Source organism: Ornithodoros turicata, chromosome 2, assembly GCF_037126465.1.
Source record: "Ornithodoros turicata isolate Travis chromosome 2, ASM3712646v1, whole genome shotgun sequence".
In the NCBI taxonomy this organism is placed as follows: domain Eukaryota; kingdom Metazoa; phylum Arthropoda; class Arachnida; order Ixodida; family Argasidae; genus Ornithodoros; species Ornithodoros turicata.
In genome coordinates, this window is record NC_088202.1 from 28,658,114 (window position 1) to 28,684,787 (window position 26,674).

At 45.1% G+C, this 26,674-nt stretch overlaps 1 protein-coding gene across 1 annotated transcript in view; it reads right to left on the reverse strand.

Moving 5' to 3' along the window:
• LOC135385259 (palmitoyltransferase ZDHHC23-B-like) overlaps positions 1 to 25,587 on the reverse strand; it is a 71,210-nt gene extending 45,623 nt beyond the window's left edge. The window contains exons 1-4 of the mRNA XM_064614462.1: positions 24,902 to 25,587; positions 21,769 to 22,023; positions 17,496 to 17,703; positions 8,883 to 9,001 (exon numbers count right to left, since the gene is read on the reverse strand). Coding sequence (XP_064470532.1) covers positions 8,883 to 9,001; positions 17,496 to 17,703; positions 21,769 to 22,023; positions 24,902 to 25,029 — 710 coding nt within the window. The 5' untranslated portion in view covers positions 25,030 to 25,587. The remainder of the gene's footprint in view (positions 1 to 8,882; positions 9,002 to 17,495; positions 17,704 to 21,768; positions 22,024 to 24,901) is intronic.
• Between the last annotated feature and the right edge of the window lie 1,087 nt (positions 25,588 to 26,674).

Consider the following 26,674-nt stretch of genomic DNA (forward strand, 5'->3'; position numbering starts at 1 on the left):
GAGAATTCATGCCACCCGATCGTTACGGGAGAACATACGATAACGGTGTGGTGGTATGCTTTCCACTGTGTCATTCGTTGCTAATATCCAGTGCTTTCATACAGTTTGCTACTCCGTTGTGATGCCAGAAGCATGAAGCGAAGTGCTGAGAAAGAAAGAGATCAAGCTTATCGCAAGAAGAAGCTGCGGACCTCCTTTTCTCCCTCCAGGATGTCAGTGACTCGAACGTGGACACGGATTTCGATGAGGATCCTGACACGACGCAGGTAGAAACAACAACAGTTTACGGTCCGCTGTGTCTCTTGTCAACGAGGACGGTGCATCATCGTTGTCAGATGAAGATGCTGAAAATGTCAGCAATGTTCTACATCGCAGTCAGGCCTCTTCCACAAGGAGTGACGAGTTCTTCTCATTCCTACGACGAATGAGACTCTGACAAAACAAGTACCAAGTTGAGTGCAGTCAATAACGACTCGGGTGTGGGACCGCACCTTTCCGGATGTCATGAGGCCGGTAGAGGGCTATGACCCTGAGACCGACGACATTCAGTTTTTCTCCAAATATTGACAACGTATTTGTGCACATACCATATTTTCTCAAATCTAAGATTTTTTTTTCCAAAATTCTGTTTTCTAAAGTTCGGGGCCATCTTAGATTCGAATTTCGGCTCCAAGAGAGAGGAGGAGGAGAAGAGCGCGAGGCGTGATGCATGTCGCTTAGAGGCCAATGGTGGGAGGGAGCTGACACCACGTGGATGGAGCAAGCCGCGTCAAGTGCCAAGGTGGCAGTCTCTCGTTCTCCATTTCGCCATGGCGTCGACAGGTGTACATTATACGGCTATGGTGAGCTAGAAGGACTATCCAATGCATGGGAGCAGCTTGGTCATGGAAATGGCACCCGGTGACGCAAGTGTGGACTGTACTCTGACACGTCAGACATAAACATGGCAAGTGCATGTGTTTGCCCTCGTTGACACGTTGGTCATAACCTGCAAGAGAATAGCACAGGCAAGGGTATGCTTCCCCGGCAGGGTGGTCTGTACGTGCCTAACGCAGCATATTGTTACTCACGTAATCCAATGCTCCGATTTCGTTTACTGTACATCGTGCGAAATAAAAGAGTCTGTTCTCAAAGCGTGAAGACATGTTATCTCGACTCTGCATCCCTCGGCCAGAGCTGGCCCTGGGCATAAGTGCCCTACAACGGCAACGAAGCTTCATATTTCTTTTTGTACACACGAGTTACGCGTACGGCGGCTGCGAAGCTTCACTTTATTCAGAAATGGATTCTACAGGCTCATCTCTGTTGCCACAAGTGGGACAACGGAGTCTGATCACCGAAGATGCCATCTAAGTTACGAAGCGACGGCGAAGGCATCGCAAGCACCACTGATGATGCAAATGCGAAGGCGGACGATGACAACAGCTCAGAAACTTCGGATGTGACGGCCGGGCAGTACGTCCAGCAACTTCTGGAATTAATAAAGTCGCAAGCGGCGGAACGTAACCGCATGATGAGGGAACTATTGGACACCAAAGCCAAGACGAACGGAAGTCCAATTCCACGCACTTTACTACCACAGAGAGGGTACAAAGATGAGCCACGTAGACGCCTTAAGTAGCGCACCAGTTTCGCCACCCGAAGAGAAAAGCATAGAAGAGAGGTTTGACGTGTGGTACACCACCAGTGAGGAAGAACGGGTTCTTGCCATCCAAATAAGTGATGACGAATTATGCCACTTCATAGGAATTTTGAAGAAGCAGCCAGAAGAGCGAAGTAAATCAGAAAAAGGTGAAGTGAAAGGGTTTGTGCTGAAAAACGGTTTGCTATACAGGACTGAGGAGACTTCAGCAGGCAAAAAATTGTTGTTTGTTATTCCGAAAAGCAACTGCAAGGCAGTGACAGTAAAGCATCACTGATGGGACACAGTCACGTGGACGAAACCATGAACGAAACATGACTAAACATGGTTCCCGGAATGAGAAAATATGTTAGGAGGCACATCTCACAATGCTTAGAGTGCCTTTTTCACAAGGCACCAGCACGAAAGAAACCAGGAGTGCTCCACCCTATCCATCCAGCTGAGAGACAATTCGAGGTGATCCACCTTGATCACTTGGGGCCATTCCCACCGAGCTCAAGCCATAACCAAGAAATTCTCGTAATAGTGGATAGCTTCTCAAAATATGTCCGACCTTTTGCGCTCAACAACATTTCTGCGAGTGCGGCACTTAAGTGTTTGGATTCCTACATTAACGAGTATGACGTGCATAAGTGCATCATTACTGACAGGGGCACTGCCTTTACATCTGCACAGTTCCAGGCATACTGCAGGGAGAAAGGTACCACTCATACAAAGATATTTAGGCGCCGATCGCAAGGAAACTGTCAAGTTGAGAGTGCAATCCGGACACTAATCCCCCGCATTGCTATGTCAATTGAGCGTCCCGATCATAAAGACTGGGACAAAAATCTCGAACAAATTCAAAAAACTTAAATAACAGTTGCAGCAAGACAACAGGAAAGACACCGTTCGAGATGTTAGATGGCTTTCATGCGAGACACAGCGACAGTTGCATGCGACCATTGGATGTCGACGAAGAACCGTGAGAAAGCATTAAGAAAGTACGGCAATACGGTTGGAATCAATCGAAGCTCAGCAGCAACAAGAAGCGCAACGTTATAATTTGCGAAGAAATGCGCCCCCACAGTATGCCGTAGGAGATATCGTTGTTGTCTGCAGACTCCCAATTCATACTGGGCAACCTATGAAAACGAAATACCGAGGTCCCATGGTGATCGACGAGGTCTTACCGAGTGACACGTATCGCATAAAACAGCGCGACACATGGTGACAGCGACGGTATTGATACTGAATGAAATGCACCACAGTTTCACGGTCACTAGAGTTGTTTCTTTTATGAGTTGTCCGTATATTTCTTTTGAAGTCACATCTGCTCACATCTGCTACCAGACATGTGGGTTAAGTTTGAGTTTGAAGGTTACAGTGTTACATGTTGTTCAATGTGTTGCACTGCTACAAACCTACTTATTATTCACAACAATGTTATTAACCATTGTGTAAGAAAGCCGATGACAATGTATTTATCATGCTTCGTATAGTGTTACGAGCACGGATTGAGTTAAGTGCCGTAAGCTAAACTTTTATACTATGTAAACTGCTAAGGCTTCATCAAAGAGGAACGGAGAAGGTGCATCCCTTTAACATGCCAGATGATACAAGCGAAAGCAAGAGAGATCGCAAGACGGCATGGGATTCCTCATGTGGAGTTCAAGGCAAGCAGTGGTTGGGCCAAACGCTCTATGAAGAGGGCTGGCTTTTCATTGTGCCATCAAACATTGGTTTGCAAGCGGCTAACTGCCTATTTCGAGGAAAAGCTCGTCCCCTTCCAGCGTATGCGATCAAGTTCTGTCAGCAGCACGGATACATGCTGAGCCAAATAGGCAATGCAGACCGCACTCTGATGTACTTTGATATGCCCATGAGCTGCACTGTTGATTCTGTTGGTGTGAAGGAGGTGAAGATTCACACAACAGGCAACAAGAAGCAAAGGATCACAGTAATGTTGGCCTGCACAGCGGATGGGAAGCAGCGGGGATGACATCCCAGTTGCAGCCCCTGGATGTGTGTATAAATAAGCCTGTGAAGGACAGAATACGGAAGACGTACACGGAGTAGATGGCCGAACGGGATCACTAACTCACAGCTACTGGACGTTTGAAACATGCGCCTCTAAGCCTTTTGGCGCAGTGGGTGATGGACGCGTGGAGGGACGTACCCGACGACATAGTCATGCGTGCTTTCAAGAAGTGCGCCATATCCAACTCATTGGATGGATCAGAGAACGAGTTGCTTTGGGATGAAAGTGACAAGGAGAACAGTTTCTCTGAATGATGACAGCGAATAAGCAGTCTCCTTCCTACTCTCGACTTACCGACTGTTTTTTGTTTATTAACTTTTTTTCCAAAATTGCATGTCACGAAGTGGGTGGGGGGTCATCTTAGATTCGAGAAAATACGGTAGTCGAAGAGACAAACCTGTATGCTACTGAAAGGAATATTACAGAGCGGACAGCAACTACAGTTGAAGAAATGCGTGCATTTATTCAACTTTTTATCAAGATGGCTCTAATCCCACGAGCCAATTATCGCCTGTACTGGTCATCAGACCCTGAGCTGAGTGCTCCGTCAGTAAACAGTGTCATGACACTGGGAGGTTTGAGAAGCTTCTTCAAGCACTTCACACCAATGACAACTGAAAGAATCAGCAAAGAACAGACCCAAAACATGACAAACTGTACAAGCTGCATCCGCTGATCGATGAACTGGGTGAAGCATTTCTCTATGAGCTGTGTCCGTCACCCCTTCCAGTTTGTGGATGAGTCTCTATGGTTCTTTTCAAGGGCACTCCACACTAAAGCAATACATGCCAATGACGCCAACAAAAAGGGGATACAAAGTGTGGGCACAGAATTGTCAACAATGCTAAGGAATGAAAACAAGCTTGTAGTTCTCAACAACTTCAGTACGACCATGCTTGTGGACAACCTGTATGCAGATTGAATTTTCGCATGCGGAACAGTTCAGAGCAACCGCAAGGGACTGCCTGTGGCTCTAAAAGCAAAGAACAGCATGGAGAAGGAAGACCACATTTAGTTCGTAAATGGGAACTCTGCAGCAATTCAGTGGCATGACACAAAGCATGTCAACTTGCTGTCGACATCGACGAACCCAAGAAAGACGAGTCTTGTTCAGGGGACACAAAAAGACGGCACGCAGGCAATGATTGAATGTCCCAATGCTGTAATCCAGTACAGAAAGTACATGCAGGGTGTGGACATGTTTGACCAACTATGCAGTTACATTTAGCAGTGCACTAAGGCAGTGTTCAGGCATAAGAGTGGAGCTAAACATCTAACTTTACTTTCAACGCTTGTGCACACACAGTTTCAGCACTAAATGCAAATAAATAGCGAAAAAAGGGCACACACTTCCGTAACTACTTACAAAAACTAAAAAAAAAAGAAAAGAAACACAGTACAATTATTTTAAATGATTTATTTCAGTACGAGGAGTAGAACAAGCAGCAACATTTCTTTCCTGTTTTCGTGAGCTGAGGCAATGTTCATGCATAAGAGTGGAGCGAAACGTCGAACTCCCCAAAAATTTGGTAATAACACATCTATAAAGCATAATCGTCAAAACTATGCAGTGGTGGTTGTCGCTGAGTCATCAGAATTTAGGTTACCAGTCAGTCTCAAGGCTCAAAGCTATCGTGATCACACATGCCCTTACTGAGCGCCACGCCAATGTTGCGCTATCTTTTACACGAAAGCGGAGGCTGCGGGTCAGTCTCAAGGTCGTAGCGCTACTGGAAGAAGCAGACGACTGCGTGTCACATATCCCGAGCCGAGCACTACCGGTGCACCATCTGTCAGGCAAGAGCAGAGGCTGCAGGCGAGTCCTCCTATTGGCGCACATTTGGAGGCGGAGCCTCCCTCGCTCTTGGTCAGCAAAGTGAAGGACAGTCTTTAATGTTATGCGCAGAATGTTTTCACAACATGATCTATGTACAAGCAGAAGTTTCAACCACGAGAGTGCACTATGTCAAGGATGTCCTCTTCACACTTGTGAGCGGGGTAGACCAGGGGGCTTAATCGCTATAGGGACCGTGCGACACCTAAAGGGGGCGCGCTGCTCCGTCGCGACAGCGCCGCAAGTGGCGGTCTTGGACGTATCCGACGTGATAACACGCCGCCCGTTCTATGCATTCTCAAGTGGAACCGTAGCTTGCGTGGCGACCGCCGTAATTAGAAGGGCCAATTTTCGAAGTGAAAATAATGTGGAACCTTTCTGGGGCGCGAACGAAGAGAATGGAGACAAACTGCACAGAAGCAACCACCGTATTTATAATGCATCTAACAGTACGGAAGGAGAACAGCCACTCGCATCTGTCCGGTCAAAACACCTGTAAGTGATACGTCGAGAGGGTGGTTATTTGACTCCTCACAAAATCCTGGCTTGCTAGCGAAGGCTATACACGTGTATTCCTCTGACTCCAGCCATTTGCAATATCATGTTTTTGACTGAGTCTCGTATTGCTTTCGTCGTCTTTGCACACACATAGCTTCGTCACTGAAATTTACATCGTGCGTCCGTTTTATCCATACAAATAAACACGTGGGGTCACAACGTATTGCCTGAACTTGTACTGCAGTTTTTCCAGTATCCTCAGATACAATAACGCTAAAGAGATCCTCAAAGAAGAGAGTATACGAGTTTTTACCTCGGCTACCGCCGTAGGCTTGCGCCACGACAGCTGTGAATGATCAGTGCGTAAACATTTTGGACAACGTAGAACTTCTGTTCTCACTGTGAGACACGTCATACCGGGAGCAATATCGGCTCTGGGCACGTGCGATGAAACACCTCAATCATTATCTCGAAATAGGTTGCCCTTTGGTCGGTGTATTTGACGGTGATACAGTGTCCAGCGGCGTTTCATCGTCACGAAAGTGGCAACTGTAAATCATTGATCATTTTGCAGGTCCTCATTCAGTTTCATTGAAACTAGAACAAAAGAAATAGAATACATCCGCCCATGTTATGCACACATCATGCAATGGCCGAACGCGCGTCACAAACGCTATTCGCTGCGAGCCTAGTGACCTCGATGGTATTGGAAGCGTAGAAATCACGAGAAATGAAGCATCTGGTCCCTAACGAAGAGTTCTTTTAGGTACTGGCACAGTTAGCGATGCTGTGGCAAAAAAAGATGCCCGCACTTCACATGCAAACAAAGCTGGCTACGCGGCGGCTATCACGCCAGGTACTTTCTCCGGAGGCCGCATCGCGGCGCCACCAGTTTGTCGCACAGTCCCTATGCTCGTTCAACTAAACAAGACGAGTCAACATAATGAGTCGATAGGCTAGCAAAACGAGCGACCCAATCGAGACTGCGCTGTGGTCACAATCGCTGCCCGCCATTGAGCTTCCTCAATGAGGTTATCGTGTTTGGTAAGGGTCCTACGTCACTCCACTGAGAAGATAGCAGCCTGCGAGCAAGGCTGCCACTCCTCCGACCAATAGGGTCCCTTTTTCGTGTCTGTTTGTGTGTTTGCATGTTTTAGCGGCACTGTTTTCGTTGTTTAGCAAAGATGGCGTCGTCTCGTTGGTGGAAAAGTATGAAATTATGGTGCGTTGTATGCAAGATGACCAGCATTTCTTTAGAAGAGAGCTTACCCTATATGTACACAACACACCGGTGCGTGAGACTAACTGGCCTAAGCTTGAACGTTACGGGTGGTGCAGTCAAGACAGTGGAAAAGCGGTGAAAGGTGAGTGTTGACAAGGTCGTGAGAGGTGACAAGGTCAGTTTCCCCAGCTGGAAGACGCTCTTGCAGATTATACATTACGAAATTCCGGCTAGGTCAACGTCCCGTCTCCACGGAGATCATAAAAGTGAAGGCGCTCCAACTGGCTCGCTCCTACGAGATTCTGCCATCTTGCTTTTGAGCCATCTGGAGCTGGATTTCGAAGTTCATGAAATTAAAAGGGTTTTCGCTGAGGCGAAGAACAAGCATCTGCCAAAGGCTTCCCAAGGAATACCAGGAAAAGTTGACTGAGTTCTAGAAGTTTGTTATCTGACTTCGCAGGGCAAACGACTACCGTGCCGGGTCAGATTGGAAACGCTGACCAAACGCCAATATTTTTTTACATGCCGTCGAACTACATCGTGGATACAAAAGGTGCAAAGCAAGTGCGGCTCCTTTCGTCCGGAAACGAAAAGAGCAGGATCACTGCGATGTTGTGTTGCACGGCGGACGGGTAGAAGCTCAAGTCCTCCTTAATTTTCAAAACAAAGACTCTGCCTAAGGATATGACGTTTCCTGAAGACGTGGAGGTCAGTGTCCAACCGAAATGTTGGATGGACCATGATTTGGTCATTGACTGGATTGACTCCGTGTGGCGGAAGAGGCCTGGAGCCGAACTGGGGGTGCGCTGAATGCTGGTTTTGGATGATTTCCGGTCTCACATTAGTGAACGTGTTAAAGACAAGTTGGCTGCATGCCGCACGGACCTTGTAATCATCCCTGGAGGGATGACTTCCCAACTCCAGCCACAGTATGTTCGTTTAAATAAGCCCATTAAAGATAACGTGCGTGCAGCATACAATGAGTGGCTTCTTGGTGACGACCACGCGTTAACCCCGGCAGGAAGAGTAAAGAAGGTCACAATCGGCAAACTCATAAGGTAGGTGTGTGGTGCCTGGAAGCAACTGATGTCCATGGTTGCAAAAGCATTTAAAAAATGCGGGATTTCCTTTGGATGGAAGTGAGGACGACTACTTGTGGTCTCTCGACAGCGACAAAGGAAACTTGGCCGGCTCCGAGAGCGAAACTGAATGATCTGATAACGATCTTTTTACTTCTAGTCATATAGTACTTATTTTTGCTTTTTCACTGTATGTGCTAGTCATATTCTCACCACGTAACTGCATCTTCTGGTCATAAATGTGTTTTTGAAGAGTTATGTAGCATTTTTGGCAAGTTTTTGAATTTTTCTCAGATAAATTCACCTGCACGTTAGACTCGGGGGCACGTTAGAATCGTGCAAATACGGTAGTCAAAAATATAGCAGCATCGCACATATCTTGGGAGTAAACCATCGAATTACCTCAGACTGGCTACTGGAAGTGGCCATAAATGTAGTACATAGACACCTAGCCTGTCGGCACGATTGAAATTCTTAAAATAAAAACTGCAAAGGCAGAATGGGAAAAACGAGCACAGTGCTATTAAAGCACATCATAATTTGTGTGCTCGTGCCTGGTGAATGAAGGAAGATGGAAAGGAACTTACCATACACAATGATGATCCCTGCGCAAGACACAGTGCCCACACATGGAACAATGGCTGCACCTGGCTGGCCGAACCACATGGCACACTCCACACTTGGTGGGCTCCTGGACTTCCTCCACCTACCAATAAGTGAAAGCAGTATGAAGGACAATTTTTTTTTTTCCTTGCAAGTCATCACCTCATTTCCGCAAAGCCGAAGTCCCACAAAATATTCATACAGGTTACAAAAGGAAGGGGTGTCAGAATTTGCAAAAGATAAGTGGCATTCTTTGCTTTTTTTGCAAAACCATATTTTTCACTATGCCGCTGAACATATTTTTTGCTATTCATGTACAACAAATTCTACTCCCTGGAAATCACAGTTATATTCTTATGTATGTTATTCATATGCAGCGCCATGTGTAGGAAATGTGTAAGAGAAATCAGGGCTGCTAGCGGCTCATGAGGTATAAAAATAAACGGTGGCCGCACACCCTCTTTCTTCTTGTTGCCCGAGCCTCGATGAAGACACGAGTCTCCTATCTATGTAATAGCACCGGGGGGCGTTTCCCACTTCATGTGATGACTAAGCGGGCACGACAACTATGACGTGCAACGTCGTGCTACCCAGTCTCTCAATCATAACACTCTAAAGAAGAGAGAAGCCTGTCATGAAGAGCAGCTTTCATGGAATTGGGATGCATGTTAGAATTCCCCAGGTCATTCACTGCCCTAGACCAACACCACCTAGATAGAGAAAACCTGCTTACTCGTTGGCGTGACGTAACAACTAATAGTCAGCCACTCAGGATCAGGTCTCCGACAGAGGTAGCCAATCACAAACGAGCTTTCAGCGGTCGTAGCCATGGAGACGAGCCACCGTCGCCTGGGAGCAGTGATGGAACCCCCCGCGTACTAAACTTTAAAGTGAAGCTCAAAGCGGTCCCATATCTTTCCCATGGCTGATTTTCTGGAAACCGTGCTGCACTTTTCGTCTACAGGTTCTAAGATAGCTGCAATCGTATCAGAGTTCTTGAATTCACAGAACGGCGAATTGCAGCAGCTGACGAATTCTGACTATATATGTCGACGTAGAGCAGGAGGAAGAGGAGGCTGTAAGCACACGTTCTGTATCTAGATGGCGTTGCCTAGACCCATGTGCTCCCTAATCGGTGATGCGACAGATTGCGAACACGATTGACTGATAGGTGGTGGTAGTCGTCAATGTGGGAGACAGTAACATCATGTAGATATACTTTAGCCTGTGAGCTTTCGTGCACTGGCAGAGTGGTGTATTGTAACCGCAAAACAATAAAAATTCTGTTTTCTAGGCTCATCGTCTAAAACGATGGTAGTGCACATCAGACTGCCTAAATTTCATCCAAAAATCGTCCATGACACGTGAAATGGAGGAGGAAGCATTCGATGTCCCCATGAACCTTTGTGCAAATGTCACGCGATTTTCACACTAAGTTGCAAAAATCATAAAACCCAAAAGCAAAGAGCGATACAGGTAAGTTTTACAAAGCCAGTGACTCACTACTTTATATTATTATAAATTAATTATATTGCTCACTACTTGACAGCTGTGTGTGCCAGAAGCAGTCCATGGTATTTACCAGACCGGACATATTTTGCAAGATAGGATCCGCAACGTATTCCCTGAACATGCCACAACCCAAATTGACAAGTTACTAGGAACGCAAAATTAACTATGTGTACAGTACTATATGGCTTTAATCAATTTCAGTTATATTTTTCATTCTTGCCTCTCAAATATCCAATTTTGCACTTTTTTTTCTGCTACCACTGCACAAAATCATCTGGGTAGACTTGAGTAAACTGGAATGTGCTTCCTGTAGTTCCTACAGACAAATGACACTGATTCAATTTTCCTGCCTGACTCAGTGTGAGTCAGGCATCGGTCACATTATCGGAGAGGGACATTATCGGTCACATTATCGGAGATTTTCTTCCTTGATAGCAGCGCATGGAGGCCACTGGCCGGTTTCACGTCAGTTCAGGCAGGGAGGTCCCATCGACCCCTTGGATTTTCATTATTTTTTTATATTTTGAAGCTCATCGTACATGATGACCAACAGCGGTAAAATGAATAATTTATACGAAATATTTTTCACGCAAAAAAAGCCTTGAATTCGAGTGTTTCAGTTTTGCAGTGTTTGCACGCGTATATTTCCCGAGTCTTAAAAGATACTGCAGTCAATTTTTTTTATGCTGCAGTATGCCTACAGGCCAGCAGTCCGAGCGCAAATTTTGGCGCGCAGGAGCAACGCTCAGTGATATAAAAAATGGCGAACATGCTCTCTCGTGCGGTTTTGTTCAAACTTCGACGCGTGATTTCTCTGACTATAGATGTTTCTCACTACCCTATTTGATATCACTTCACTCAGCTTTTAATGCTCTTTCATCTGGTATATATATCGTGCGTGTACCCCCTACAGGTATATGCTGAGACAAGCAAATATCAAGGTATATTTCGAAAAAACAAGGATTTTGAGCATCCGTTTCTCGAAAAAGCCCATTTTTATTTCTTTTATATTTTGCCAGGACATGGCCCGATGTTAGACCTTCCATCTTACGTTAAAAAATTCTGCTTCAAAAGGCGTACACTGGCGATTAGCACGTTAAAACGCGGCCCTAGTCTGCGTGCGTATTTGTCGGAGCCTGGCTGCCTGTACCATGGCATGGCGGGCCTCGTGTCGATGCTCCCTTTGTTTGAGCAAGGTTCTCTGGCCTTAGCCTTACCTGCTGAAGAAATAATTCACTTCTGGGAGTTAGTGATTCCCAATAAAGCATCATAATGAAATCCTACGTTGCCGTAAAGCCGTATTTCAAAGGCTAGGTCAAACTTAATGGTCAGCGAAGGTAAAGCCTCACTCTTGCAAGCTGTGTACACGGTGATACCAATACTGCACAAATAAATATCGAGTTAGGAATTGCTTTTTTCCAGGGTTCCCGCAAGTTCCTGCGAAGCTTGGTTTACTTCATTTTACGATATTTTTAAGTTGGCAGAGGGCTTTTAGCACGAAATGCGTGTGTGTGCTGAACTTGCAGCAGTACATTCCTTCTCAGAGCTAGGGAAGTGGGCGGGTTCTCGCATTTGTCATAGTTACATTAGATACATTCAGAGCAGAGCCATACGGGATACGCACCTAATGCACTTCGATTTCGTTCAAAACTGGACAGTATAGCCATACCTAGCGAAATACAAGCGTGCCACTGTGGAAAACAGATTTCCATATTCACATGTGTGGTAACAGCTGGCACGGAAACGCACAGTTTTGGTGTGGTGAGCGAAGACTTCTGTCACGATTCAGCACAGTCACTGTTAGCTTCCATAGCTATTGAAGAATGTCTTGACGAGAATGTTCTTCTTGCTGCTAATGATTTACGTGTCAGATGGAGCGGCGAGCCATTTTAAAAATCGGCATAGGCTGTATGAGCTCTCCAAATCTACTTTTGTGAGCGCGACATGGCTGTTCAGGAACAGGCCACGACAAAAATGCGTGTGACAGGATCGGTGTGACAGGAATCAAGCACCATGTCATGACACCTAACTTGCGTTCAATCGAGCGAGACGTCATCTCGTAATCTTATAGTCACAAGATGCGATAACGTGCTTGCCAAAACACCTAACGCGCGTCCATTTACTCCACATATACGGGCTGAGGAAATGGCTTCTTTTACAATGCAAAAAAAAAAAAAAAACAATGGGTAAACCTATACTGCATCAAAGTGGCATACAGGGTTCGCATGCGTGGCAAAGCAGGACACCGGAAAGTCTAGGTCGAGAAACGTTTATAGCTAGTACTGTGGACAGTGAGTGCAGAAGAGTGACATTTTCATAGAAAATTTGTGAAATCATTTGTCGCTGTCATTGCAAAATACTGCTTTTTCGCAGTCTTATAAATATATCGACATAAACTACCACTTTTGATTACACAAAGTTGTCCCTTTCTTGTACGACATCGACAGGAGGCCCGCAATCCCACGGTACCGGCAGCCGAGCTCCGACAAATACACGAGCAGACTAGGGCCGCGTTTTAATGTTCTAATCGCCAGTGTATGTCTTTTGAAGCAGGATGTTTTTACGTAAAATGAAAGGTCTAACATCGGGCCATGTCCTGGCAAAATATAAATGAAATAAAAAGGGGCCTTTTCGAGAAACGGACGCTCAAAATCCTTGTTTTTTCGAAATATACCTTAACATTTGCCTGTTTCAGCAGATAGCTGTAGGGGATATACGCACGATATATATACCACATGAAAGAGCATTAAAAGCTGAGTGAAATGATGCCAAATAGAGTAATGAGGAATATCTACAGTCAGAGAAATCATGCGTCGAAATTGGAACAAAACCGCACGAGAGAGCATGTTCGCCATTTTTTATATTATAGAGCGTTGCTCCTGCGCGCCAAAATTTGCACTTGGACTGCTGGCCTGTAGGCATACTAAAGCATTAAAAAGATTCACTGCAGTATCTTTTAAAACTCGGGAGATATACGCGTGCAAACAGGGCAAAACTGAAACACTCGAATTCAGGGCCGGATTTTCTGGATTTTTTTGCGCGAAAACTATTTCGTAGAAATTATTCATTTTACCGCTGTTGGTCATCATGTACGATGAGCTTCTAAATATAAAAAAATAATGAAAATCCAAGAGGTCGATGGGACCTCCGTGCCTGAACTGACGTGAAACCGGCCCACTTATCTCTGTTTGAGATGACCCTGATTGAAGCTGTTGCTGCTGTAGGGGGCGCCGCGATGTCAGTGTTTTGTGTCTTTTGATGATAATAGAGTTGTGAGTAGCGCAGGTGGTGTCGTCTTCTTCTGTCCGTGTTTCTGTGCACTTTCTACCATGCTTTCCAGAAAATCACTTTCAAGGAAGACTGAGACTGTTTTGCGCTGTATTTCTAAGTTTTCCTACTTAGTACGCAGGGATGTTCAATCATAACTTGCAGACGACGGTTGACTGTGGTTCTTCTCCAGAGAAACTACCAGTAAAAGCATGTTCGTGATCGGCTACGGTCGTTGAAAACACGATCCCGATTGGCTGACCCTTAATTGTTATGTCAAGTCGTGGTGGTGTTGGTACTGTGCACGGTCCTAACTGCTCAAAGGTACATGTAACCCTGGAGAACTGACAAAACTTGTGTTGCCAACAGTGCTGCACGCGTGACCCAATCTAAGTACTTTCGTTTCGCACAGACAGCCCGTGTATCAGTGTATCTTGTGCGCCATGTTCCCCATACAGATTGCCACACTTCTTGTTTGACAACAACGGTAACACGCAGCTGACATTAAGGTCAAGGACAATCAGCGCTTCGTGAACTTTCGTGAGCAATCTGTCCATGGCGCGGGGCGAAGCAGCCTAAAAGCAGCGTAGTAACTTAAACATGCAGTTGGAACACAGGTTCTGGGCTGGTGACCTTCCTTTTAAAATGACGCGTGAGCAGTGGTAAAATAGCGGGAATTGAAAACATTAAAAGAACTGGTTCAAATGGCACCAAAATATGATATAATATGAATCTAACCATCTTATTATATGACTATTATATGGCACATGAAACATTGCAGAACTCTGTCATTGTGATTGGTAATGTGTGGAGAAACATTAGGATATGAGATAGGACGCATTATAAAAGTATGCATGTTTCGTGAACTTCCAGGCCCTAATGTATCTATCCGAAGTATTCAACAAAATATTATTCAGATCAAGAATGAAATAATGAGTTGTGGTAGTATTAGCCTCCAATATTGAATGCATTTGAACTGTTCCTGATGAACCAGGGAGCAGAAAATACCTGAACGTTCTGTACTCATCTAGCCTCATACATATTGCACATTGTGCTTCAAGTGGACCAAATCTAACTACAACATGACCCTGTTGGTCATATTTCAGGTTTCTACAGACTTGTGGAATGTTAACAATGTCACCATAGCAAGCAGCATCTATTATGCTGCATTTCTAATGATGTAGCTGAAAACAGCCATAGCACAGATGTTGTTGCTGATGACAACGATCGCTCTGTCGACAACAGCTTTAGTTGAAGATCGCCTGCGACTTGCAAACACTTCCAAATATCTTCCGATGGTTAAACTAACATTAAAAATGCTCAGACCATAACAACAGCAGTGGCAACAAGGATATTGTTGGTATTTCCTGTGCAGCAATCTTTGCAGCCATTAATTCACTTGTGAATGTCAACAGCAACAGCACTACACTAGCAAAGATTAGTTGTAATTAGAGGTGTGCGAATAATCGAATTCTCGAATTCGAATAGAATATCAAACGCTCGATCTATTCGATTCGCTAATCGAATATCCAATATTCGAGTTTTTGAATATTCGACTATTCCACGAATATGAACGACACAACCCGAAAGTGGGCTTCACCTGATGCTTCTGTGCATGAGGTGAAGCCTGCTTTAAGAAATTGCCCTTGGTGCAGGACCAACACAGGCGGGACGGTGTTTAGTTTAAGATAACGTTATCCAAAGTTAGTTTTGTAGACAGTCTGTGGAAGGGGTGGCGCCCCTCCCACATGCAGTTTACCGGTGCCGACGAGGGACTGACTTGATGTCTGTGAGGTTGCCTTTAAAAAGTTAGGACTCTCGAATAATGACTACAGTCCACGAGCAAGAAGGGTGTCTTAAAGATGTCCTTTACGTCTAAAGTTTCAGTAGTGCAACTTCCTAGGGCGAGTGCAAAGAAACTAAAGGTGTTCATGGCAAAGCTGAGGCAGGATGCCAATTCGTTTGTTTCACAAATGGCCTGTGGTTGTCTGAAACAATTACAGCCTCATCGTATAACGTGCTACTGCCTCGCATACAATTTTGAAATGAAGATAACCATTCCAGCACTCCAGTAAGTGTAGGCTCACCTGAAAAGCAGGAAGCACTCTCATGTAAAATTAAAGAGCAGGGGCTTTAAACAGAAGAATTGCGTCTCTCTCTTGTGGCAAGTTAATGCCAGAAAAAAGCCAGCACTACTAAAGCCATGGGCCACAAAATAAAAACTTTTAGTGCGAAAGTCACATATTGTAAATTTTGCACGAATATTCGATATTCGATTCGGTATTCGGAATTTTTCCCCCCATTCGATTCGATATTCGATTCGACTTAAAATATTCGGATTCGCACACCCCTAGTTGTAATGTGTTCTCATTTTTGTGCTGACATTTGGGGAAAAAATGAATTTTCGACACTGACTAGAAATTTGGGTTGATGTACATGTGAAGGACAAATCAGCGAGAAGTGCACAGACAATTAGCATTATTCTTGAGTTTGCCTGCTTTGCTTACTAGGTGCCTCGCAGACTCACCGCTCAAGCAGCTCAAGGTAGTTTCCCATTGGTGAGTTTCTGATGTTCATACAGTCAAGCTCCTTTACAATGAATACCTTTATAGTGAAAAGATCATTATGAGGAATGTTTTTCGCGGTTTGGTCAGGCGCCCATAGGATTCAATGTATATTTTGAACATTTATAACAAATTCCTTTATAGCGAATGTACCAAAATAACAAAGTGATTTTGCGGTCAGTAGGGCAAAATTTGCAACCTTCGCAATGAAGTTTTACAAGCAAATACCGAATTAAATTACGAACTTCGTGACAGTGTTTCTCATTCCGGCACGGCACGCTCGGCACCACGTGGGTCATCAAAGGTGGAGAGAGAGAACAAGTCTTCATCCCCTTGGCATTTGTCTACCCGGATGGCCTGTTCACGTGGATGGAGCACAGTGAAATATGCGTGGACCTTGACTGTGCAACCCACTTGCTGTGAGCAGGCAGTATGGAGCGTATGAGGTTACTGAGTTTCCGGGAATCGAGGAAAACAGCCCCATTCAAAAGCGTCCGTGCTGTACATGAAGACAGTCTGCACCAGACTCTGGTTACTCCGGCGTTACTGCCATCACACTGTCGACTATGACTTTGAAAGCCCCGTAGCAGAGCAAGTAAGTCCGGCAGATAATCCGGTGCACACAGAGTTCGTCATGCTGTGCAGCCTGCTTGTGTCAATCATATGCACGTTAAATGTAGCAGCATTTCGAAACCAGAACTACATGGCGCCACGCCGCATCTGTGAGGCCCAATGTAAACAAACAGAGAATGTCTGTTGGCATGTCTTCGTTCCCTCCACCGGAGGAGACAGGGATTCTTGGCTTCCCTCTGAGTGGCAGTTGAATGTCTATTGTAGGTTCTTATATCTTAGCATAGCAAGGTACGAGGGTGCAGTATTCCTATGCAGCAAGCAGATCAGAGGTGCGTTTTGATCACAGCTGGCTCAGGCTATGCTCGGGGGCGCTGCGGCACCATCTGTGGGCTATTTCTACAAGCACACTGGTAATATCGCTGGAGGGTGAACATCACCCAGACTCCAGAAAGACGCTTTAACGAAATACAGTAAGAGCAACCTTACGCTCATCACAAAGCATGGCAACCAAGCCACAAACTTTAGTATCTAGATTTCACAAAGCTTAGCGGTCTCAAATATGTACCTGATTTGCGAAATTGAAGAGTTTTACAGAATGTCGTAGCACAGATATCCTGCAAATATCCTCTCACCACTCTGGGTCAAAATGAACCTGTATTAGCCAGGACTTTGGATACATACCGTTATGCCTTGTGACATCGCATCAGTGGGAGGAGGAGCAGGTATCCCAGGACCAGACCGCACAATAGAACTGCATATGCATGTGAAAGCTACTGCAGTCATGAGGAGGAGGTTCTCAGAAAAGAGAATCTCGAGGTAAGGAACTACTTCAAGCTGGAACACTCCAACGAGCATCACAAATGACGTTGCTGTCCATGCTGCAAAGAACCTGCACAAGAGGAAGAATACATCAGGAACAATCATGTGCCACTGAGTTCTCATAGCGATATATGCTCAACCGAAGGTTTTCGATGAATTGGAATTATGCATGTACCAGGCTTAACAATAGGCGTCACCTTACTCAACTTGATGCTTTCTCACATGAACTGCAAAGGGTTGATCAAATAACGATGAAATGTCATGAACTGTGTCTACACAATACATAAAATACAATTTCAAAATTCAAAACGACAAATTTTGCCTACACCTCTTGTATTTTAGAAGGCAACTCAAAGACACTGCTAACAGGGAGAGTAAACACTTACAGACTGCTGTAGAATCATAGAACAAGTCTCCATATAAGAAAGATCACACCTGATGTTGAAGGGACCATAAAGAGATTCTCGAAAAGTCTGAGCTCTCGCCAGAGGAAGGCTACAAAAAATTACTTTGCAAAATATGCAATTTTGCCATTATATATTCCACGCAGGTGCATTCCACACACAAAACTAGTGGCACACACACACACAACACTTCCCTCCTACAAGTAGAATGACATCACTTGCATCATTTGCTCATTCCAAGCCAGCCTACCAAAGAGGAAGATCACGTGCTTCTAACGTCATCTCTAGTTTCTATGTCGCACCAGCTGGAGTCCAGTCGCAGCAGCAGCCCTTACTTGAGCAGCATTTCTCTGTTCTAACCAATTTTAGGTATATACTCTGCGCGAATGAGATTTGAGGTATCGCATCCGACCCGCATCCACGCACAAGTTATGCGCATCCGACCCGCATCCACAGCATACACAACACTTTACATCCGCATCCGATCCGCTGAGCAAAACGCACCATCCGCATTCGATCCGCAAAATCCGCACATTTCGAAAGACGCGTAAAGACCACCGGAAGCATGTCCTCCATGATGTCACGGAAGGACTCACGACGACAAGCATAGGTAAACCTTTCAACAAACGCAATATAGAGAGACTTCTGGAATGCTACCTCACCGGCGCTCGCGTGGTTCGAGACGACAGAATGCCTCCTCTCCTGTCTTGGCCGTGCATGGTCAAAGGTGAACCCGAGCATGCACTCGCTGTCGGCGCGCAATACAAATAAATTGCTGGCGGAAAAATTACAGCACGCGGTATATCCCCATCCGATCCGCTACGTGCGCATCCGCATCCGATCCGCACACCGCAGAAAGTGCTAAATTGTCATCTGAATCCACAAGTATCTTGCGGATATCCACTTCCATCCACGGATGGTGCAGGGCTCTACCATACTCTGCACAGTGAATGTAATAGTACCCAGAAATGCATAAAAGCGGCTTGCAGAGGTGTCGAGGATCTCTTCAAGAGGACTTTAAATACTGTTGACAAGCACTGTCAGTAGTTGTTTGAAAGTTGTCCAGTTAAATGTCAGTTGGAGCATAAGTCTTTCCTCTTGGACCATTCCTGAGAGCAATGCATTGTTACAGCACAGAATCAATGGCATACTGTTAGCCCAATTTGTCTGAGCACACACAAGTGAGTGGATCAATACGAAAGAAACTCAGAGATTGACCCCTAAACTGAAAGCTAACAGTGCTTACCCACACGTCTCACCAATCTAACTTCTCCAAAACTGATTGGAGTCTCTTCCGCATAAAGACTCAAAGATAATTACTTCTGTGGCAGTTATATAACTCTTAAAATCTGCAGGCTTCCTGGCGAAAGCTTCACACCAGTGATGGAAGTGCCTCGATGTGTTCAAGGACAGCCATTGGTGCCAGAAAAATCTAGTTTAGGTGCAGCCTGGTGCAGCTTCGCCACTCACTGTCGAAGGGTCTCGCGCACGTATGATCACTCATTTATGACGTGGAATGAGTTATTTCCACGTTTCGTGTCAGGGGTACAATTTTCATTTTTGCATTTGTGTATGTGCAGCCACCTGGAGGTGGCGGTCATGTCAGTTGGGGGGAAGTCATCGGCTTCAACACTACGTCGACGTTTGAGGCCGAGACTTCACAACACTTTGTACTGAATGCACTTTCACTTATTCTGCAAGACTTCTCTTGTTAGGTTGCCGCACAATGTTTAACGTTCCGCCACTTGGTCGACGGAATACAAAAATGGTGCGAGGTGAGAGATCGTGGAGCCACGAGACTGACCTAGCTATCAAAAAAGATAAAAGGGAAGAAACGAGACAGGGAACACCAGGATGTGTCAACACACGTTCCCAAACCCGAACTCAGTGGATGGCACGAAGAACTGTCCACGCACGCATTGTGTTTCGTTGTTGAGGAACCTAGCGACCCTCAAAGGTGGCAAGTTGCAGTGACCGGCAACAATAGGCTTAGACCACATCTTCAGACACACCCAGCTACCTTTTGGCACCGAAAAATCAGTAAGTCGAAATGTGTGACTGCTTGGCCGAATGGATAGGCTGGGCTAGGCCAGCTGGTATCGGCTTCGACTCACACAATTAGCCCCCTAGTAACTTGCTGTGACAGCTCCCTCTCACATTAAAATTTTGCCAAACACTGGTGCTTCTCCTTCACTTTGGGTTTCGTTCTCTTGTAACACGCGCAATCTCCATAGAGTGCGAAGTACTCCTAGTCCTCGCCTACTTCCGCCCCTACTATGCTCTGCCCCTGTTTTGGTGCAAACGCAACAAAAACACCCTCTATGGCACAGGATGGTGCAGCACCCCGTGATTAGCACAGTTTGCTGCAAATGGCGCAGCACTTCCATTACTGTTTCATACACATAAAAGATATATGCTGCATTTCACTACTAAAGCAGGTATTGTTTTGAACTATAAGTACACCAGTCCCGGTTTTTACTCCATTGTTCTGAACTGACCCGGTGTGAAGACAGGACAGGGACACAGCAGACAGAACAACAGCACACAGCGTCTCTGTCCTGTTCAAACTCGATACGTTCAAGATGTTACACCAACGTGCTGAAAAGCTTGCATTACTCAGGTGTTGTGTTTTCCATTTGTATTTTTTCATCATACGTACATACACACATCATACAATGAGAATTACAAACTCTATCTCGTACTTAATGTTCTTGCTGTGGGTTGTCGTGCTGGTCTCCTACTCTGCATGTTGTGTTTTGCAACCTCCGCAAGGCAGGTTCAAACTTGCAACAAGTGATTATATATGGATGCCTGCTTCAGGTATGCACCAGGGAGGAGAAACTGTCAGTCATCTATTTCCTTACGAGCGAAGGTGTGAAGCCTACTGTCATCCACCATAGCATGAAGGCACAGTACGGTAGTGCCGTCAATGTCATAGTGTGTTGTTACTGGTTATTGACATCAAGTGGAATGATGTAATTGGCAAATCGGGGATTGAGCTTCCATCTCATCGCTTTTGTTATTCGAGTCACTTGGTTGCTTTCGTCTCACTTTTATGTTTTTCTATCGGTTTCCTGTAGTACTTTGTGATTAATGCAGTCAGAAAATTTGAGGTTTTGACAGTTGATGAAGAACTTTCTATACTTAATCGATGCCATGTCTAAGGGTAAAAAGAAACGCGACGTTGCTGTCCGGAAGTTACAAATGTTCTCTGCTTGCATCAGAATAAAGGGCGGTTCAGGCGGAACTTATTTTTTGGTATACTCCTGAATGACACCGTAAGTATGGCGATGACATTTGTTCTCAATACAACTTGCATCATATTCAAGAACAAGAGTGCCATTCATATTTCTAAGCTTGTCTTATGACAAAAAGATGTATGCTGGAATGGGCAATGGACAATTTTTTTTTAAATAACACATTCTCCCAGAACATTAATTTTCGTTGTTCACCAATAAAGAACTAAGGTTACTTATTGAACCACCACCTTATTTAGTGTGCACCCGTGTCTGTACAAGTAGCTGTGTTTGCGTGTTGGCACATTTGGTTTTCTGAACTTTCCAGGTTGACCAGAAGCGATCACGGTGCAAACTAGGGGGTAAAAATTTGTTTTACCTGGTTTAACCCTATAACACAAGGTTCCAAAGCATATACAACAATGCTTGGCAATGCAAAGGGTTGCAACATCACAAGTCTTTATACGACATTACGAGAAACGGAAAGAAGCGTACTTAGTTCTTCGCTTGGTCTTTATGGAGTGCCAGTGTATCACATAAAGCCCAATGGGCATCGCCAGGAAACTGAACAATGTGGCTGTCCATCCTAGACAGGCAATGAGTAACACAGATGGAAGCAGAATAACTGCAAATATCACATCCACATCCACTCTCTTGGCACCTCCAGCCCATGGAATTCGCAGGCGGTCCATGGAGGTCAGTTTCACACGGGAAAGGGTAGACCTCGAAACACGACGGCACGTAAACAACCTGTAATGGATAAAACATCCCATGATAAGACTGTTTGAGAGCTGCCACTAGCTATGAGATTCCTCCTACATTTTTAAAGGCGGGTAGCACTGCAAACAATTGCTTAATTTGTGTGAAATATGTCTGAGGTCAATTAGGCTCTATTTTCAGTTTTGGCCTGAGAAACGTTTCTACAGGGCTAAGAATATGAATGACAAAATTGCATTTTCTGCTGTATTCACATTTTTGATCACTCAAAGTAAAGTTACTTGAAACAACAATTTTTGTCTCATGCTAGAAACATGCATTGCTAGGAATATGTAAGCAATATACAGGGCATTTCACCAAGCGTGTTATTAATCTTTATACAAAAAGCTGCTTGTCCGAAAAAGATGCGGTAGTTAAGGAAGTATATATCTTCTGGGAACTTTCATCACGACTTGCGTTGGTTTTCATTACCTTTTTGCCGTGGGAAGTCAAATTTTCTGACTTGGACTCGAAATTTTGTCAAGTGAAGGCAACTTTTTTTACAAGAAATACCCCAACTCATTCAAAGACATAGGTAGGGGAGTCGAGCCCCCCTTACCCACCATGGGCAGACCCACGATCGCGAATGTTCTTGCTGTTGCTGGTTTCCACCCTCTCTAAGCAGCATTGTTGAATAGTTTTGAAATTATGAGGTTTTCAAACTACTTCTAATGTCATGAGGCAGCATGGCCGGCCATGACGGACTATATGTACATAATTGCATTTTTAACACTGACACATTCTAGATTTTTATTGCTCATCTTGCTGTATGCACAGGTATGCGTGTGTGCCAAATGGTGCAACCGAGAGCAGCAGGGGGTAGGGAGGGGTTCATACTGAGCCCCCTAACCTGGAGGTCCTGCTACGTCACTGGTGTCCAGCCATCCTATCTGCGGCGCAGTAATATTTTGAGAGCTGACGGATTTGATTTCTTTTCCTTCTTATGTTGAACACGACTATAGTGCGCTTTCAAGTACATCTTGTCTATTAACTTGCTGAGGACAAGGAGTGTCAGCAAAGGTGTAAAGTGATACAGAAGAAGCGTATAGGGCCTTCCCATTTTCACCAATTAGAAGACGGACCGATATTACTTTCTGTGCTGGTTGAGAATAAGAGATATGCTCTAAGTTCTGCATAGAATGTATGCCACGAAGGAGCCACACAATGGAAACGTGTCGTGTTGTGCACTGCACACAGGTAAACTGACAAAGCGCACTTTATTCAAATGCTGAGTTTTGACTCGCTGTCACAAATGTTTTGGGCACATTCTACATTTTTTGGTGCACAGTCTCGTTTCTCGCCTCTTCGCATATGCTAGTGTGAATGAGAATAAAATGGGTGACAGTCCTTATAACTGCGCTTACACTGTATATATAATTTTATAAACTGTATACAAAACGTGATGCAGTTAGAGAATGAAAACATCCTGTTAGCCCTCGTAGACAGCTACAACACAAACATACATGAGGGAGTAACAGACACCAACAAGGGGAGACATACACATACATGAGGAGGCATTAAGAAGGGTCGCTCGCGTGTGCTAGTTCAGTCAAAACAGTTATCTTGTCAAAATCGAGGGGATCAAGTGCTACATCACTACTGTCAGCATGGCGGGCTTTTTTTAGAACAAATTCACTATTTTATTTGGTATGTAAATGTGGACGCCAAATTGGCACGTTTCCCAGGCCCTTTTGTACAGCTCGCATTCGCAGAGGTGGGACCAGTGATTCCCCCAGAAATTCACTGCTGGGGGGGTGCCGAGCTTTCAAGGGGGGGGTGCTTGGTGAAGGTTCCACTTACGGAATTTTTCATAGACACGGAAAGAATCATGGCACAATGGTGACATATCTGCACAGCTTTCCCGTTTTATTTGTACATGTTATTACATTAAAACGTTATTACATTAAAACACAGTACAGTAGAATACAGATTCATTATGAACGGCATTTCAACATTAAGATGCATAATCACACGACCGGCAAAGAAAAAAGCCTAGCACATTGTCTCACGAAGCTCAATGAACACCTAGCAACCAACGATGAAAACCTTAGACGAAAAAGGCAGAATACTTCGCTTGATTGAGTTGGGCGCAAATGGTTCTTGATGATCCACATTGAGTTTGCGTGCCCGCACGCATTTTTGCTCGTATATGCGCGGAATATATGCATTGAACAGTCACTTTCAAATGATTTTGGAGAAATGCATGGTACGATCATCTGCATGACTGTGGTCCTACAGCCCAAGTTTGACCGCACAGGATGTAATTCGCTGCGAGGGAACTACCAGAACGCGTTGGTGGCCGAGCTGGGTGGGGTTACCTGAGAAATTTCAGGGGGGGTGTTGCCAAAATGTAGGGAGGATGTACACCCCCCCCCCTCCCTGAGGGGGGGTGTAGGGAAATCCCTGGGACACCTAGACATAATAGTACTTCCGCATAACAATGCCACCATCGCTCAACATAAAATAGGTGAGCTAACCAGTTAATACAGCGCAGTAAGGGCTTCATTACATGTTGAAGAGGAAGAGAATAAGCGTCAGTGTCCAAACCTGCATTCTACACTACGAAATGCGACAGGCTCCACAGAGTTCGTGTTGCCTGATCCGCATGCGTGACAGCTCAAGCTTAGCGCTGAGCTCAAGCTTTGACGCCTTAGCAGCTCGCCGATCCATTCACTTCTGCGAGTGAATGACACCTGTCACCCGACGGAGCAACTCATATCGCATGGAAATCACAACGATGAAAATGCGCGAAGGCTGCAGCGGCACGTGCTTTTCACTGCTTGAGAAAGGTGACACACCCAATGCTTTCATTGAGATCTGTCGTTGCTGTGAAGAATGGGCGTCACATCTGAAGGAATCCCCGTCAACTTACCTGTCAAAGCATTCATCCAAGGCTTCGCAATCACAGAGGCAGGCCAACACGTGAGAACGTTGTCCAAACTGGGATATGTATTCGCAGCAACAGAGGGGTTCCTCTTCGCTTTGGTTGATCTTCGTCATTCTAAACTCGACATGTCTATTAATAGAGGCGCTAAAGGGTTTCAGACAAGACAGACAACGGAGCGTGAAGTACCGCAAGTAGAAAAAGATTACGCTCCTTTAAAACGCAAAGCAACAAAGCAGAACGCCGAGAGCGCCCCTCAATGTGTGGTGTTAATGCCGATGCTCCTTCCCGGTGCCTGCTTCAGATTTAGTTTCTGTTTGCAAGAGAAAGCGCTACTTTGACTCGGTGAAACGAACGCAACGTGGAAATGCATGGGGCTGGGTAGAATAACTCTTGCGATGCACAATAAAGTGCCAACAAAACGGATACAAGTGAAATCTATACTCGTCTATGTTGAAAACGAACACGTAAGACGGAGGGCAGATAGCCCTCTATCCGTCTTCGTGGTCCGTGCTCGTTTTTAATGGGACGGTCTCGTACAGCCGGGGGGGGGGAATATGTTTAATGCAAAGTAAGAAGGAAAGGGGCGTACAGCCGGGGCGATTCCGAAACTTAGCCAAAACTATCTTCACAAGTATTGCACACATACAACCGTCAAAGTTTCATTCGGAATAACCAAGTCGTTTTCGAGGAATTTGTCGAAACGTGCAGTAATAGGAGACGACGAAACCTGAGCTTCTCCCACTGATCTCTATCTATAAAGGCTGGATGGCGCATGGGAGAGGGGCTCGCGGGGGAGAGGCGTGCCTTCGGGCCGCCATGTTGGGAGGCCCTAAAGCGCAGTGTGCGCCCATAGAAAACAATGGGAGGCAACATAGATTGTGAGTATTTATTGCGCTGCAGGCGTTGATCGTTGCTTGTCATCACACAATTTTGTAAGGTGCCAGTATACTGATGTATCCTAACAGTGCAGCGCTGGGGATTGCACTACAGTACGTTTCCCAGCCAATATTTCAACAAGAAACGATGTGAGGTTAACAACCACAATGTATGTAATATACCGTGCTGCGTTCTGGACAAAAATTGTTCCATAAAGAACGGTCCGGGAAAGGATATACTCGCATGGCAGAAAGAGATCGTTCTGTAGAATCACAGCCGTTGTTTTAGCCGTGGTTTCGTATGATTTATATCCCACACAACCACCAATGTCCTGAGGACGTCCTGAAATGGTCAGAATATCTTTGTCGGAATCTGACGTAAATAGGATGTCTTGTGGATGTCTATTTGCGATGTCCGTTGGGACAATAAAACCGTACATCCTGTAGATATCCTGCAGTCATCCTGTGGCTCATGTCTCATGTCAAACCAGAAGTTGCGATTGAAATCATGTGGTATGAATTCCCAAAGTATGTGGTGGGTGTAATTCTCTCCTGACTTGCATGCCACATTAATAATACAGTGTACGTATTGTATAGCAAAAAGGCAAAAAGGCTAAGCTCTACTGACATGCTACACGAATATTTTAATAATTAGCCTAAGACTCATTTTGTTTCTGATTACTTGATTTAATGTTTTTTGTGGATCTCTTGGATGATCCATTCTTAACTGGCATGAAGCATGGAGTCTTGCCTCAATCTGATCCACTAATGAATGATTTCACACTAATTGTGTGTCGTCCCAAACAGCACAGAACACAAAAGGATATGTACAACAGCATATTAAAATGGTTAATGTCAAGTGCCACTGTGGTTGCACAGTCCT